This window comes from Hibiscus syriacus, unplaced genomic scaffold, assembly GCF_006381635.1.
Source record: "Hibiscus syriacus cultivar Baekdansim isolate YM2019G1 unplaced genomic scaffold, ASM638163v2 tig00112114_pilon, whole genome shotgun sequence".
NCBI classification, from domain to species: domain Eukaryota; kingdom Viridiplantae; phylum Streptophyta; class Magnoliopsida; order Malvales; family Malvaceae; genus Hibiscus; species Hibiscus syriacus.
This window is the reverse complement of record NW_024063255.1, coordinates 1547216-1559017: the sequence shown is the minus strand read 5'-3', so window position 1 is coordinate 1559017 and position 11802 is coordinate 1547216. Positions and strand designations below refer to the sequence as shown.

At 36.0% G+C, this 11802-nt stretch overlaps 1 protein-coding gene and 1 long non-coding RNA gene across 2 annotated transcripts; one reads left to right on the top strand and one right to left on the bottom strand.

The window, feature by feature from the left end:
• Nucleotides 1–6402: 6402 nt before the first annotated feature.
• On the bottom strand, nucleotides 6403–9642 carry LOC120174704 (receptor-like cytoplasmic kinase 176). The gene is made up of 6 exons (XM_039181473.1): nucleotides 9576–9642; nucleotides 9179–9474; nucleotides 7300–7435; nucleotides 7066–7208; nucleotides 6849–6972; nucleotides 6403–6779 (listed from the first exon to the last, which is right to left on the bottom strand). The coding sequence occupies exons 1-6, from the start codon at nucleotides 9625–9627 to the stop codon at nucleotides 6430–6432; spliced, it is 1101 nt and encodes a 366-aa protein (XP_039037404.1). The 5' UTR covers nucleotides 9628–9642; the 3' UTR covers nucleotides 6403–6429.
• Nucleotides 9537–9734, top strand: LOC120174706. Its single transcript, XR_005521194.1, has 2 exons — nucleotides 9537–9647; nucleotides 9682–9734. It is a non-coding gene; the product is annotated as an uncharacterized LOC120174706 (long non-coding RNA).
• The last annotated feature ends 2068 nt before the right edge of the window (nucleotides 9735–11802 follow it).

Below are 11802 nucleotides of genomic sequence, written 5' to 3'. Positions count from 1 at the left end.
GAGTACTGAAGAAAGATACCGGTGCACAGGAATCTGCCAACGTGACAGAGGAGACAGGTGATGCCATGATTCTAAGCGTCAACAGTCCGATTGAATCATGGATCTTGGATTCAGGGGCATCTTTCCACTCCACCCCATACCAAGAAATCATGGAGAACTATGTCAGTGGTGATTTTGGGAAGGTTCATCTTGCTGATGATAAAACCTTAAAGATCGTCGGAAAAGGAGACATCCGACTAAAGTTGCCAAACCAGACCACCTGGAAGCTGACAGGAGTGAGATATATTCCTGGCCTCAAAAGAAATCTGATTTCTGTTGGACAGCTTGATGAAGAAGGATATAGCACAACCTTTTCAGGCTGTGAATGGAAGATTACCAAAGGAGCACTCGTCATTGCTCGTGGTAAGAAGACTGGTACTCTCTATGTAACCTCAAATTTAGAGAATATCATTGCAGTAGCAGATGCTGATGGAAAATCAAACCTATGGCACCAAAGGCTTGGCCATATGAGCGAGAAATGAATGAAGATACTTCTGTCAAAAGGGAAGCTGCCGGATCTAAAGAATGTAGATGTCGGACTATGCGAGGATTGCATCTTTGGCAAACAAAAGAAAGTCAGTTTTGCAAATATTGGCAAGACACCCAAGGCAGAAAGGTTAGAGTTGGTTCATACTGATGTATGGGGACCATCCCCAGTTCCATCTCTTGCGGGCTCACTATATTATGTCACCTTCATCGATGATTCAACAAGGAAGGTGTGGGTTTATTTTCTGAAGAAGAAATCAGAAGTCTTTGATACCTTCAGAAAATGGAAGGCCATGGTGGAAAATGAGACTGGTTTGAAAGTCAAGCGGTTGAGGTCTGACAATGGAGGAGAATACAGAGACAGTAGATTCAGAGATTTCTGCGCAAACAATGGGATCAAGATGGAGACAACAGTTCCCATAACACCGCAGCAGAATGGCGTAGCAGAGCGCATGAATAGAACTCTGAATGAACGTGCCAGAAGCATGAGGATACATGCCGGATTGCCCAAATTTCTATGGGCTGAAGCTATCAACACTGCAGCTTACTTGATCAACCGTGGGCCCTCAGTTCCTTTGGATGGCGGAATACCAGAGGAAGCTTGGAGCAAGAAAGAAATAAACCTTTCATACTTAAGAGTGTTTGGTTGTATTTCTTATGTACACATAAACTCTGCTGAAAGAAGTAAACTTGATGCCAAGTCCAACAAATGCGTCTTTGTTGGTTACGGTGGTGATGAGTTCGGTTACCGGTTTTGGGACTACGAAAATCGAAAGATCATCAGAAGCAGAGACGTCATTTTCAATGAAAATGTGATGTACAAAGATAGGTCAACCGCAGAATCAAGTAATACCGAAGCTGAAACAAAGGAATTTGCTGAGTTCGAGGAGATTTCTGGAAATGATGTTCAGATCAATCCTGAAGTAGTTCAAGAAGAACCAGGCACACCAGAACTGAGACGCTCCTCCAGAATTCCTAATCCAGCCCAACGGTATTCTCCTTCTTTACACTACTTGTTGCTGACTGACAATTGTGAACCAGAGTGCTATGATGAAGCAATGCAAGTGGAGGATTCAGTCAAGTGAGAGTTTTCCATGAAAGATGAGATGGACTCGCTTATGTCAAATCAGACATGGGAATTAGCTGAATTACCACCAGGCAAGAAAGCGCTCCACAACAAGTGGATTTACAGGATCAAAGAAGAGCATGATGGGAGCAAACGCTACAAAGCAAGATTGGTTGTCAAAGGCTTTCAGCAAAAAGAAGGTATTGACTACAATGAAATTTTCTCTCCAGTCGTAAAATTGTCTACAATCAGACTGGTGTTGAAAATTGTAGCTGCAGAGAATTTACATCTTGAGCAGTTAGATGTAAAGACAGCTTTCCTTCATGGTGATTTGGAGGAAGAAATCTATATGAGGCAGCCAAAAGGCTTCATAGAGGCAGACAAGAAAAACCTGGTATGCAGGTTGAAGAAGAGCTTGTATGGTTTAAAACAAGCTCCTAGACAGTGGTACAAGAAGTTCGATAGTTTCATGAGTAGCAGTGGTTTTATCAGATGCCAAGCAGATCATTGTTGCTACATCAAGAGGTTCGACAACAGCTTAATTATTTTATTATTGTACGTTGATGACATGCTCGTTGCAGGCTCAGACATGCAAGAGATTATACACTTGAAGCAAAAATTGTCGAAGCAGTTTGCTATGAAGGATCTGGGCGCTGCAAAGCAGATTCTTGGGATGAGGATCAAGAGAGACACAAAGTCGGGGACTTTGATGTTATCACAGGCTGAGTACATCAACAAAGTACTCTCCAGGTTCAACATGCAAGATGCTAAACCAGTAAGTACACCTTTAGGTGTTCATTTCAGACTCTCCAAAGACCAATCACCAAAGACGGAGGAAGAACGTGCACACATGGTGAAGGTGCCGTATGCCTCAGCAATTGGAAGTCTGATGTATGCCATGGTTTGTACCAGACCAGATATTGCTCATGCAGTGGGAGCTGTTAGCAGGTACATGAATAATCCGGGCAAGGTACACTGGGAAGCAATCAAATGGATCCTCAGATATCTTCGGGGTACCACAAACAAAGCACTTTGTTTCAAAGGTGGAGATATGATACTGACAGGCTATGTAGATGCTGACTTAGCCGGAAATGTCGACATCAGAAGGAGCACTACAGGGTATGTCTATACTCTAGGAGGAACTGCTGTGAGTTGGGTTTCTCAACTACAGAAGATAGTTGCTCTCTCCACAACTGAAGCAGAATATGTCGCTGTTACGGAAGCCAGCAAGGAGATGGTTTGGCTGCAAAGTTTCTTGGAAGAGTTAGGCAAGAAACAAGAAAACAATATCTTGTATTGCGACAGTCAAAGTGTTATCCATCTAGCAAAGAATCCGTCTTTTCATTCCAGGACAAAGCACATACAATTGAGATATCATTTTATCCGGTCTCTTCTGGAAGATGGGATTTTGAAACTTGAAAAGATTAGTGGAGCTCAAAATCCGGCAGACATGTTGACAAAGACGGTGACTACGGATAAACTGAAGTTGTGTTCAACTTCAGTTGGCATGCTAGAATAACAAGACCAGACATGCTGCTGCATTGATCGAGGTGTGAAGACATATTAAAATCAGTCTTCAAGTGGGAGATTGTTAAAAGTTTCAAAGTTTGGCAACCAACTTTGGAAAATGTTTTTTTCAAAGTTTGGTAAATGTTTCTTTGAAAAATGTTTTTCAAAGTTTGGTAAAATTTTGGTAGATGTTTGTTGAAAATAGGAATGGGTAAATTCACTTTAGTCATTGCACTTTAGGGTATTTTCAAAGATTAGTCCCTAAGTTTCTACTATAAATACCCTTACCCATTTAGCTTCAAAATCATCCCAAAACATTTCTTTCTTCCTATACTAGAGAGCTTTCTTGTGAGTAGTGAGTGTTTTGTAAACACCTGTAAATTTTCTCTCTTAGTAAAAGATCTGCAGCAGCCCGGAGACGTAAGCACAATTGGCTGAACTTCGTTATCAATTTTCGGGTATTATTTTTCCGCTTTTATTTCGCATTCTCACTAATCTGGTTATAGGGAAATTACTTGTACTCGGTTTATTTTCCTAACATTTCGTACCCTCAAAATACACCTCTAGACACTTTAACTTTCAAACCATCCAAAAAAACTATAAGAAATCACATAGAAACGTGTCATAAGAACAGAAAAAACCGTATCAAAATGATATAGATTCTTATTTAAAAAAATTGATAGAAAGGTGGCATCGTTAAAAACCTCATTCATATCAAGGATGAACTTTAATAACGAAAGGAGGAAAATAATACCTATAAACTTTTATATAAAACTAACCGGACCGAAGTCAAATTACAATAAGTGAATAAACTAAAAGAGGTAGAACATGGACAAATCCTCCATGAACCAAACCAAAAACAGACTGCCCAGGAAATATTACAACAATTAACCTAGTCATCTCTTAGCAAGAGTGTTAGCATCTTACAAGCTCTAGAAATGTGGCGAAGCAAACCATTCTTGGACGTAATGGTAGCTGCAATAGCGCTAACCAGGGGAGAGGACCCGAAGTTGAAAACCCAATCAATCACTAACTTGCAGTCGCATTCAACGATGTCTGTGATCGAGAGTAGCACTAGGGGAGAAGAACAAGTACAACCCATGCTTCAACTCTAGAAGTTCAGCTAGAGCAGGGGGACCACGGCCGATTGGTTCCGAGAAGGACCCAAGGGTCAGCCCTTCACTATTTCTAAAAATTTCACCGATTCTACCCGCAAGACCATTCCTTGACGTGGTGCCAATTTTATTTTTTTCATATTATGTCATTTTTTTTAATTTTCAATTTTAAATCAGAAAAATAATAATCACGAGTGATCGATAATCAATATTAAAATTGGTATCACCTATAGCTAAACAATATTCAAAGGAAAAAAAGGAAAGAGAGACAAAAATATTAAAAAAAATAAGTTAGTGAAAAAGAGAAACCCTTAAATATATTTTTTCCATTTTAAAAATAGAGTAACCAAAATGCACTACACCATAATATAAGAACTTGTATGTACATCTGCCATGTCTCCTTAATGTTTCTAAATATCAACTTTGAAATCTAATGATTACAAAAATAATTAAATTTTGATTATAATATTCTTTTTTATTAAACTAAGATTTTTATAAAATAGTATTTGTTCTAGATATTCTTAGACCATTTGACAATGAATGTTCAAATTACTCTTACAATCGCTAATGCTCGAACCCATAACGTCTGTATTCGAGCTCGAGCTAGTGCTTGAAACATTATGTCGTAAAGTCATTGCTTCAAAGCAACGATGATGCTAGTAAATATCATTAAAATATGATTTTATCATATCCCAATAAGTAGGTTAACGTCCAACTTAGACGACTATCATTTTTTAACAAAAAAGGACGAGTTTGAAACACATGAATAACCGGATAACCATTCTATAACTTTTAATAATCAGAGAACTCGACAAAACATCACTCTATAGTCAATGGACTATTTGTGTAATTTTCCCTTTTTCTATTTGATATGAAAATTATCATACAATTGTCATAATTGTATAACTTTTAATAATCAGGAACTCGACAAAACATGAATAAGACTCGTATAGCCATGGAATCCAAGAATCATAAATCAGAGAAATTTAACATGAAAGATGTTGTGACTAATGTTGAGAACTGTGAGAATGAACTGAAGCAAGTAAAATCGTAATTGCCAGATAAAAAACAGTTTGATGAAGTTATCATACTCAAAAATCTATTGAAAAATATCGAAGATATTCTCAAAACGGAAAAAAAAAATTACGAGATGCCCTGGAAAATTGAACGATGATACTATTATTGTAAGTAGACGTATTAAGAGTCGGAAAAAAAGATAAATCCGATGTGATTTCTGACTCGAATCAAGCTGTTGTTGCTTGTTTACAGTGCCGGCCCCGTTTGTACTTTGATGGGGTTCTTTGACGACACATTTTTAATTTAAATAAATATTTATTTCGATTTAAAAAACAATTTTACGTATTTTATCATGGTCCTAAATAATTTATTAAAAAAAATTGAACCACAACCTAGTTTAACTCAATGAAATATGGATGTAAACAACACGACTAAAGGTGTACAATTGAATAAAGTTTCAAAGTAATTATAGAGCTTAATCCTTTTCTGAATTATTTAAGCATTAATAATGTACAATTCATCTGCTTTTGTTTTGTTTTCTTATTTTCAGTACTTGCTTAATTAATCACATGATTATGTCGGCATGTTTTCTTATAGTAAACTTAAATATGACTTTATCTTTTAATTATATTAATTTAGTTTTTAAATTCATTTAATCGATTTTTGTGTAATTTTCTTATCGACAAAAACCGTCATCGAATATCACAATATTAGCATGATAGTTAATTATACTAAAATAGTGGTCCATTGTGACATTATCGGTAGTTGACATGTGAATAATAATACGACAAAGTGTCTTAATTAATTTTTTCTAATTGAATTTAAAGGCTTTATTGTTTTTTACAAAAATTTAAGAGTTTATTTAATCTTTAAGAAAAAATATTAAAATATTAAAAAAAATTAAAAACTATTAAAAATAAAAATACTATTCAAATTCAAAAATTAAATAAAAATTATAAGATTAAAATTGTCAAAATTATAAATAATAAATTATTAATTATTTAAAATTAAAATTTAAAAATATTTATAAAATACTAAAAGTTTTTAATACTTTCATCGAAAAATATCTTGTTTCATCAGTGTAAGCCTACTACTATAGATTGAACATATTTTCAATAAAATCAACATTATATTAAAATTATAAGATATTTGTTATTAATATGAGATGAATACAAGATAGTATCTATTCAAAGACTCTCAATCATTTGAGATTGATCGCTCGGACACTCCTTTGTCGTTGCCGGAATCTTGAAGTTGCTCTAGTGCTTTCACTACGGCAGGCATTTTCGGTCTATACTTGGGTTCTACAGAAAGGCATTGCAGTGCGAGATAAGCAGCTTTTAACGCCGCTTCCTGCGTGTATTGCCCTTTGATACGACCATCCATTATTTGGAACATCTTGCGTTTGCTGGTAAGGTAAGGCTTGGCCCAATCGACTAAATTATGTTCTCCCGACGGTCTGTTCTTGTCCAATGCTCGTTTTCCGGTTAACATCTCGAGAAGAACAACCCCGAAGCAATACACGTCGCTTCTTGCTGTTAGATGGCCTTGATAAGAACAAAGTAAGTTAAAATTTGATTCGCTTCAGAAAGACGGTTGTCAAGTTGAAAAGCTACCTGTTGCAATGTACTCGGGAGCTGCATAGCCGTAGGTACCCATCACCCGAGTCGAGACATGGCTTTTATCGCCGGTTGGTCCATCCTTAGCTAGACCAAAATCAGAGAGTTTTGCATTGTAGTTCTGTCATTTTACATTTCGAACAAGAAAGATATGAGAAAGCTGCAAGAACCGAAAGTACAAATAGAGAATTTCGCTTATTAAGTCTGGCGTTACCGAATCAAGCAAGATGTTCGATGTTTTGAAGTCTCGATATATCACTTTTGCCTCATCGGAATGTAGAAATGTAAGACCCTTGGCAGCACCAAGAGCAACCTTCATCCGAAGGTTCCAAGAAAGTGGTTGAAAATAAGAATTCCCTGCTTCATTGCAATAAGATATATATCCATTAAAAACGGAGACAATCGAACTGATTAACTAAAGGAAGTTTTAAATGAATGAACTCCTCACTTCTAAAAAGATGGTTCTCCAAGCTGCCTTTCGGCATGAACTCGTAAACCAGAAGCCGATGATCGTCTTCTAAGCAGTAGCCGACTAACTTCACGAGATTGGGATGATAAAGCTGCCCCAGATAGTTGATTTCAGCCTACAAGCCACATGAATCATTAAAATTAACAAACTATTTCATCAAACAAAGTTGTATTTCTTAACATCGAAGGATGTTCCAAGAAGTTTATTCCTTTCACCATCGTTGTTCGACCAACCTTTAGATGAAGTTTTCGTTCTCGAATCACATAAAATTAAGCAAGCCTACTTGTGCAGAGCTTAACAAAAGCGCTAAGCAATGATTTTGAAACTAGTGTGCATATATGGTGGCCCTAGAAACCCTCATGATCAAGACTTTGACGGCAATATCAAACTATTTTATCAAACAAACATCCAAGGATGTTTCAGTAAGTTCATTCCTTCACCACTGTTGTTCAACCCTACATTACATGGACTCGAGCTGCTACGGATATGTCTTCAACTCCAACACAACTCTGTCCAATTTTTTTTTCTATATTTCCTTATAACTGGAAAAGCATACTGATAAGCATGTTGAAATATCAGTTGGATACAGGCTCATACCCCATATCCAAGTGGTAAAAGCTTAATCAAAGGGCTAAGCAAGGACTCTGAAACTACTGCAGAGCTCATATATATATATATATATATATATATATATATGGGTTAGTATCTACTTACATAATATAAAACTCTTTAAGTTTTACTCAAATTTAGGATCCTAAATCTATTTTCACTCATCCAACGGTACTAAATCTGTGTAAAACTAAAAGAGTTTTACATTGTGTAATAGGATCTTATCCCATATATATATATATACACACACATACATATAAAACATAGGACTCTGAAACTACTGCAGAGCTCATATATATAGGTTAGGATCTACTTACATAATGTAAAACTATTTAAGTTTTACTCAAATTTAGGATCCTACATCTATTTTCACTCATCCAACGGTACTAAATCTGTATAAAAATAAAAGAGTTTTACATTGTGTAATAGGATCTTATCCCATATATATACACATACATATAAAAGATACCCACCAGTCGAGCATTTGGAAGCAATACCAAACTAGTTCTTTAAAGAAAGTAGTTAACATCTAAGGATGTTTTGGTAAGTTTATTCTTTTCACCATTGTTGTTCAAACCTAAGTTATTCGGACTTTGCGGATAAGGATATGACTCCTACAGGAATATGTTCATGGCTTTCGAAGTTATCAAATATTAGGCAAATCATACCTGTGCCCCATACTAAAATATGTCTCGAATACAGGGGTCATACTCCATACCCATTTACATAGTAAAAGCTTAACCTAAGGCAAAGCAATTATTTGGGGAAGATACACACACACACATAAAAGATAATAAGTTCAATAACAAACTATTTCATCAAACAAAGTAGTACCATTTTACATCTAAGGATGTTTCAATAAGTTCATTGTTTTCATGATTGTTGTTCAACCCTATTCCATATATGTGGAGAATCATACCACACCTATATGTATATATGCATCAGACACACACACGTAAGATACTCCATAAGTTCAATAACAAACTACTTCATCAAACAAAGTAGTACCATTTTACATTTAAGGATGTTTCGATGAGTTCATTCTTTTCACCATTGTTGTTCGAACCTACCTTACACAGGCTCAGGCAGATTCGACATAACTATGTTCAAACCTTTATAAATTTTCCATATATGTTGAGAATCATACCACAACTATATGCATTTGTTCAAACCAAACCGCACATATATAGTAAAAGCTTAACCCGAAGCTACTGCAAATCCTTTTAACAGGGGAAAATGTAAAACTCACCAGCCATTCATGGTGGCCTTGAATACCCTCCTGGTTAAGCCTTTTAACAGCAATAACCATGCCAGTACCAGGCTTAGAAGCTGCGAATGAATTCTCATCGATCCAACCCTTGAAAACACAACCGAAACCGCCTTCACCGAGAACGCTATCAGGTCGAAAATTCCTGGTGGCTGTTCTTAATTCACCGAAATTAAAGCTCTTCAAATTGGAAGACTGAAGAATGTCCCCCTCGGTTCTAGGCACTGAAACCTGGCTGCTTGAACCACTTGTTTCATTAACACACCTTGAATTAGCCCCTGCAATACATCAAACACATAAACATCTCAAAAAGGGTACTTCAAAAACATCTCAAAAGAAGCTAACTTGATTAAAAAATCTGGGAAAAAAGAAAGCATACCATTGTGAGGAGGGCTCTCAGCTTTAATTCTGGAACTAAAGCAAGACCCCATGGGGAAAAAAAGCTCAGGGTGTTTAGCTATTTGCTAATTCTTTCAATCCAAAAGGAAAACGGAGAAGAAAATAGAGACTACAGAGAAGAATTTGAGGGAAAGGAAACTCAGAAAACAGTGAAAAGTTGAAAATGTTTTTTACATGCAAATCTTGAGGTATTTCGGCTGTCACCCACAAGGGTAAACAAAAGTTTGATTGATTAAACAAAAGATGAAAAGGAGAATAGAAAACCCATCATCATTGTAAAAGTCAGAAAGAGCAAGCCAAGTTTGAGAAACGGTGGGCTATGGCGTTTTTTTTTTGGCTTTTACATGTTTGTTTGTATGTTTTTGTGAGAAAGCTCGAACACTTGTTTAGAAGTGAAAGGTGGCGGTAAGTTAATGTATTATAATTTCATCGACATTAAGAAATTTTGAAATAAATAAATTTATCAACCGGTTTCAGTGTTGGAAATTAATCTTATTTTTTCTTAAAATTTTAGGTTTGTTAAGAAAGATGATGAACAAATATTACTTTTATAAACAATCATTCAAATCAAATAAATTTATTTAATTACGAAAAGTGCAGTTCCCCTAATGTTTATAGTTATACCCATGTGTCTGGATCTCAAATTTACTCGTACAGTATGGTGCAACACAAAATTTGATGCCATACACTCAAATAAGAATGGACACAGCGTTTAAAGCTCGTTAGAGTAACAATATAAGAATAATGCACTGAACATTTCGTATAGGACGTAAAACAAAGAAATAAAAACAACCTCCACAAGATAAATACACATTTAAATCGTATGTCTATAACCACCAACGAGTAGAGCATGAAAGGCATAAGAAATATTGAGGGGAACGACAGTTTAATCCCAATAGGCAAGAAGCACAGTTATTATAGGGATCCAAAAACATCAACCTACCATGCACCACCGATGGCTTTTCCTGGAGAAGCTCCTATCCATTTGTCCGACAAACCTGACCATCATTTTCACATCTTTCCCGTCTCAATACAGAGGGTGATCTCCAAGCGATATCTTCTATTGTGATGATACTCTTCTTCACACAAATCAAATCCCAACCCAGCTGGCTTTTGCTACATGCTGTTCACAACTTTAGATAGGAATCAGATCTAACATAAATATTACCTTCAAGAAAGGAAAGAACTCAAGTTAAGAACAAAATATCGCTAAAGTATGAACTTTCCAAGGATCCAGGACATCCACATCTTTTAAAACCAAAATGCAATCTCAGTTTGGTCCTCCTGAGATGGCACGGAAGCTCGCATTAGGGAACAAAATGTTTTCAGTAACACCTAAGACATGAAAAAAAAATTACATCATCTTCCTCATCAAAAGAGAAATTAATAATATAGAAACATCATCAAACACTTCTGACTATAAAAGAAAGAAACTCCATCATATCACATGGTTCTGGACCTAAAGCATCCCATTCCACTATTTGACTTTTGGTTAAACCAAGTTCTCGAGCAAGCACTGAAGCAAGGCACCATCCATACGGAATTGACTAGAGGATTAGTGAATCCGAGGCCAGCTAAAATGAGCCAATGAATCAGAATGCACTAAAACCAAAACAGCATGCTCCTAAAATTAAAAAGAAAGGACTTACAGCTCCCGTCCTTCTCAAGCCTGGAAAAGAAGAGAGGAAAGGAAAAAGAAAAAGAAAAAAAAAGAACCCTTGTTAATCACCAGTATTAAATGAATCCCAACAGAGGTTAACCATGCACATAAGAAAATCAGCCAGCTAGTACTTTTGCCAAAGTTCCTCCCATAAAGGTGAGAACTAGTAACGGATATATCTCTGCGATCAGAAATTGAAAAATAAAATAGAATAAGATTCTCAACAGAAAGTAAGGAAAACTTCTGAAACATCAGATGAGTATCGAAAGTAAGCAAATGACAACCATATGAAACAGCATATTTATTTTTGGTTTCACTGGAGATTTATGAAGTTAACCAAATAACCACAAATATAGTGAACAAAAGCAAGCGAGAAATTATTAAAAGTTCTATTTCAAGAAGAGCTCATGAATCTAGACTCCAGAACATCTTGACATGACAGTCAGAACGAAAATCAAAGAGAAATAACTTATGCACCTCAAAAGATGTTACTTGATCGATAGGGGATTAAATCTCTAAAATCAACCATAAGCCTAAAATTATCATC

Coding starts and splice junctions, on each gene's coding strand:
- LOC120174704 (XM_039181473.1), bottom strand. CDS start 9,627: ATGGGGTCTTGCTTTAGTTCCAGAATTAAAGCTGAGAGCCCTCCTCAC. Junction 7,209..7,299: donor GGAGAACCATCTTTTTAGAA/GTGAGGAGTTCA, acceptor GCAATGAAGCAG/GGAATTCTTATTTTCAACCA. Junction 6,780..6,848: donor TCCCGAGTACATTGCAACAG/GTAGCTTTTCAA, acceptor GTTCTTATCAAG/GCCATCTAACAGCAAGAAGC.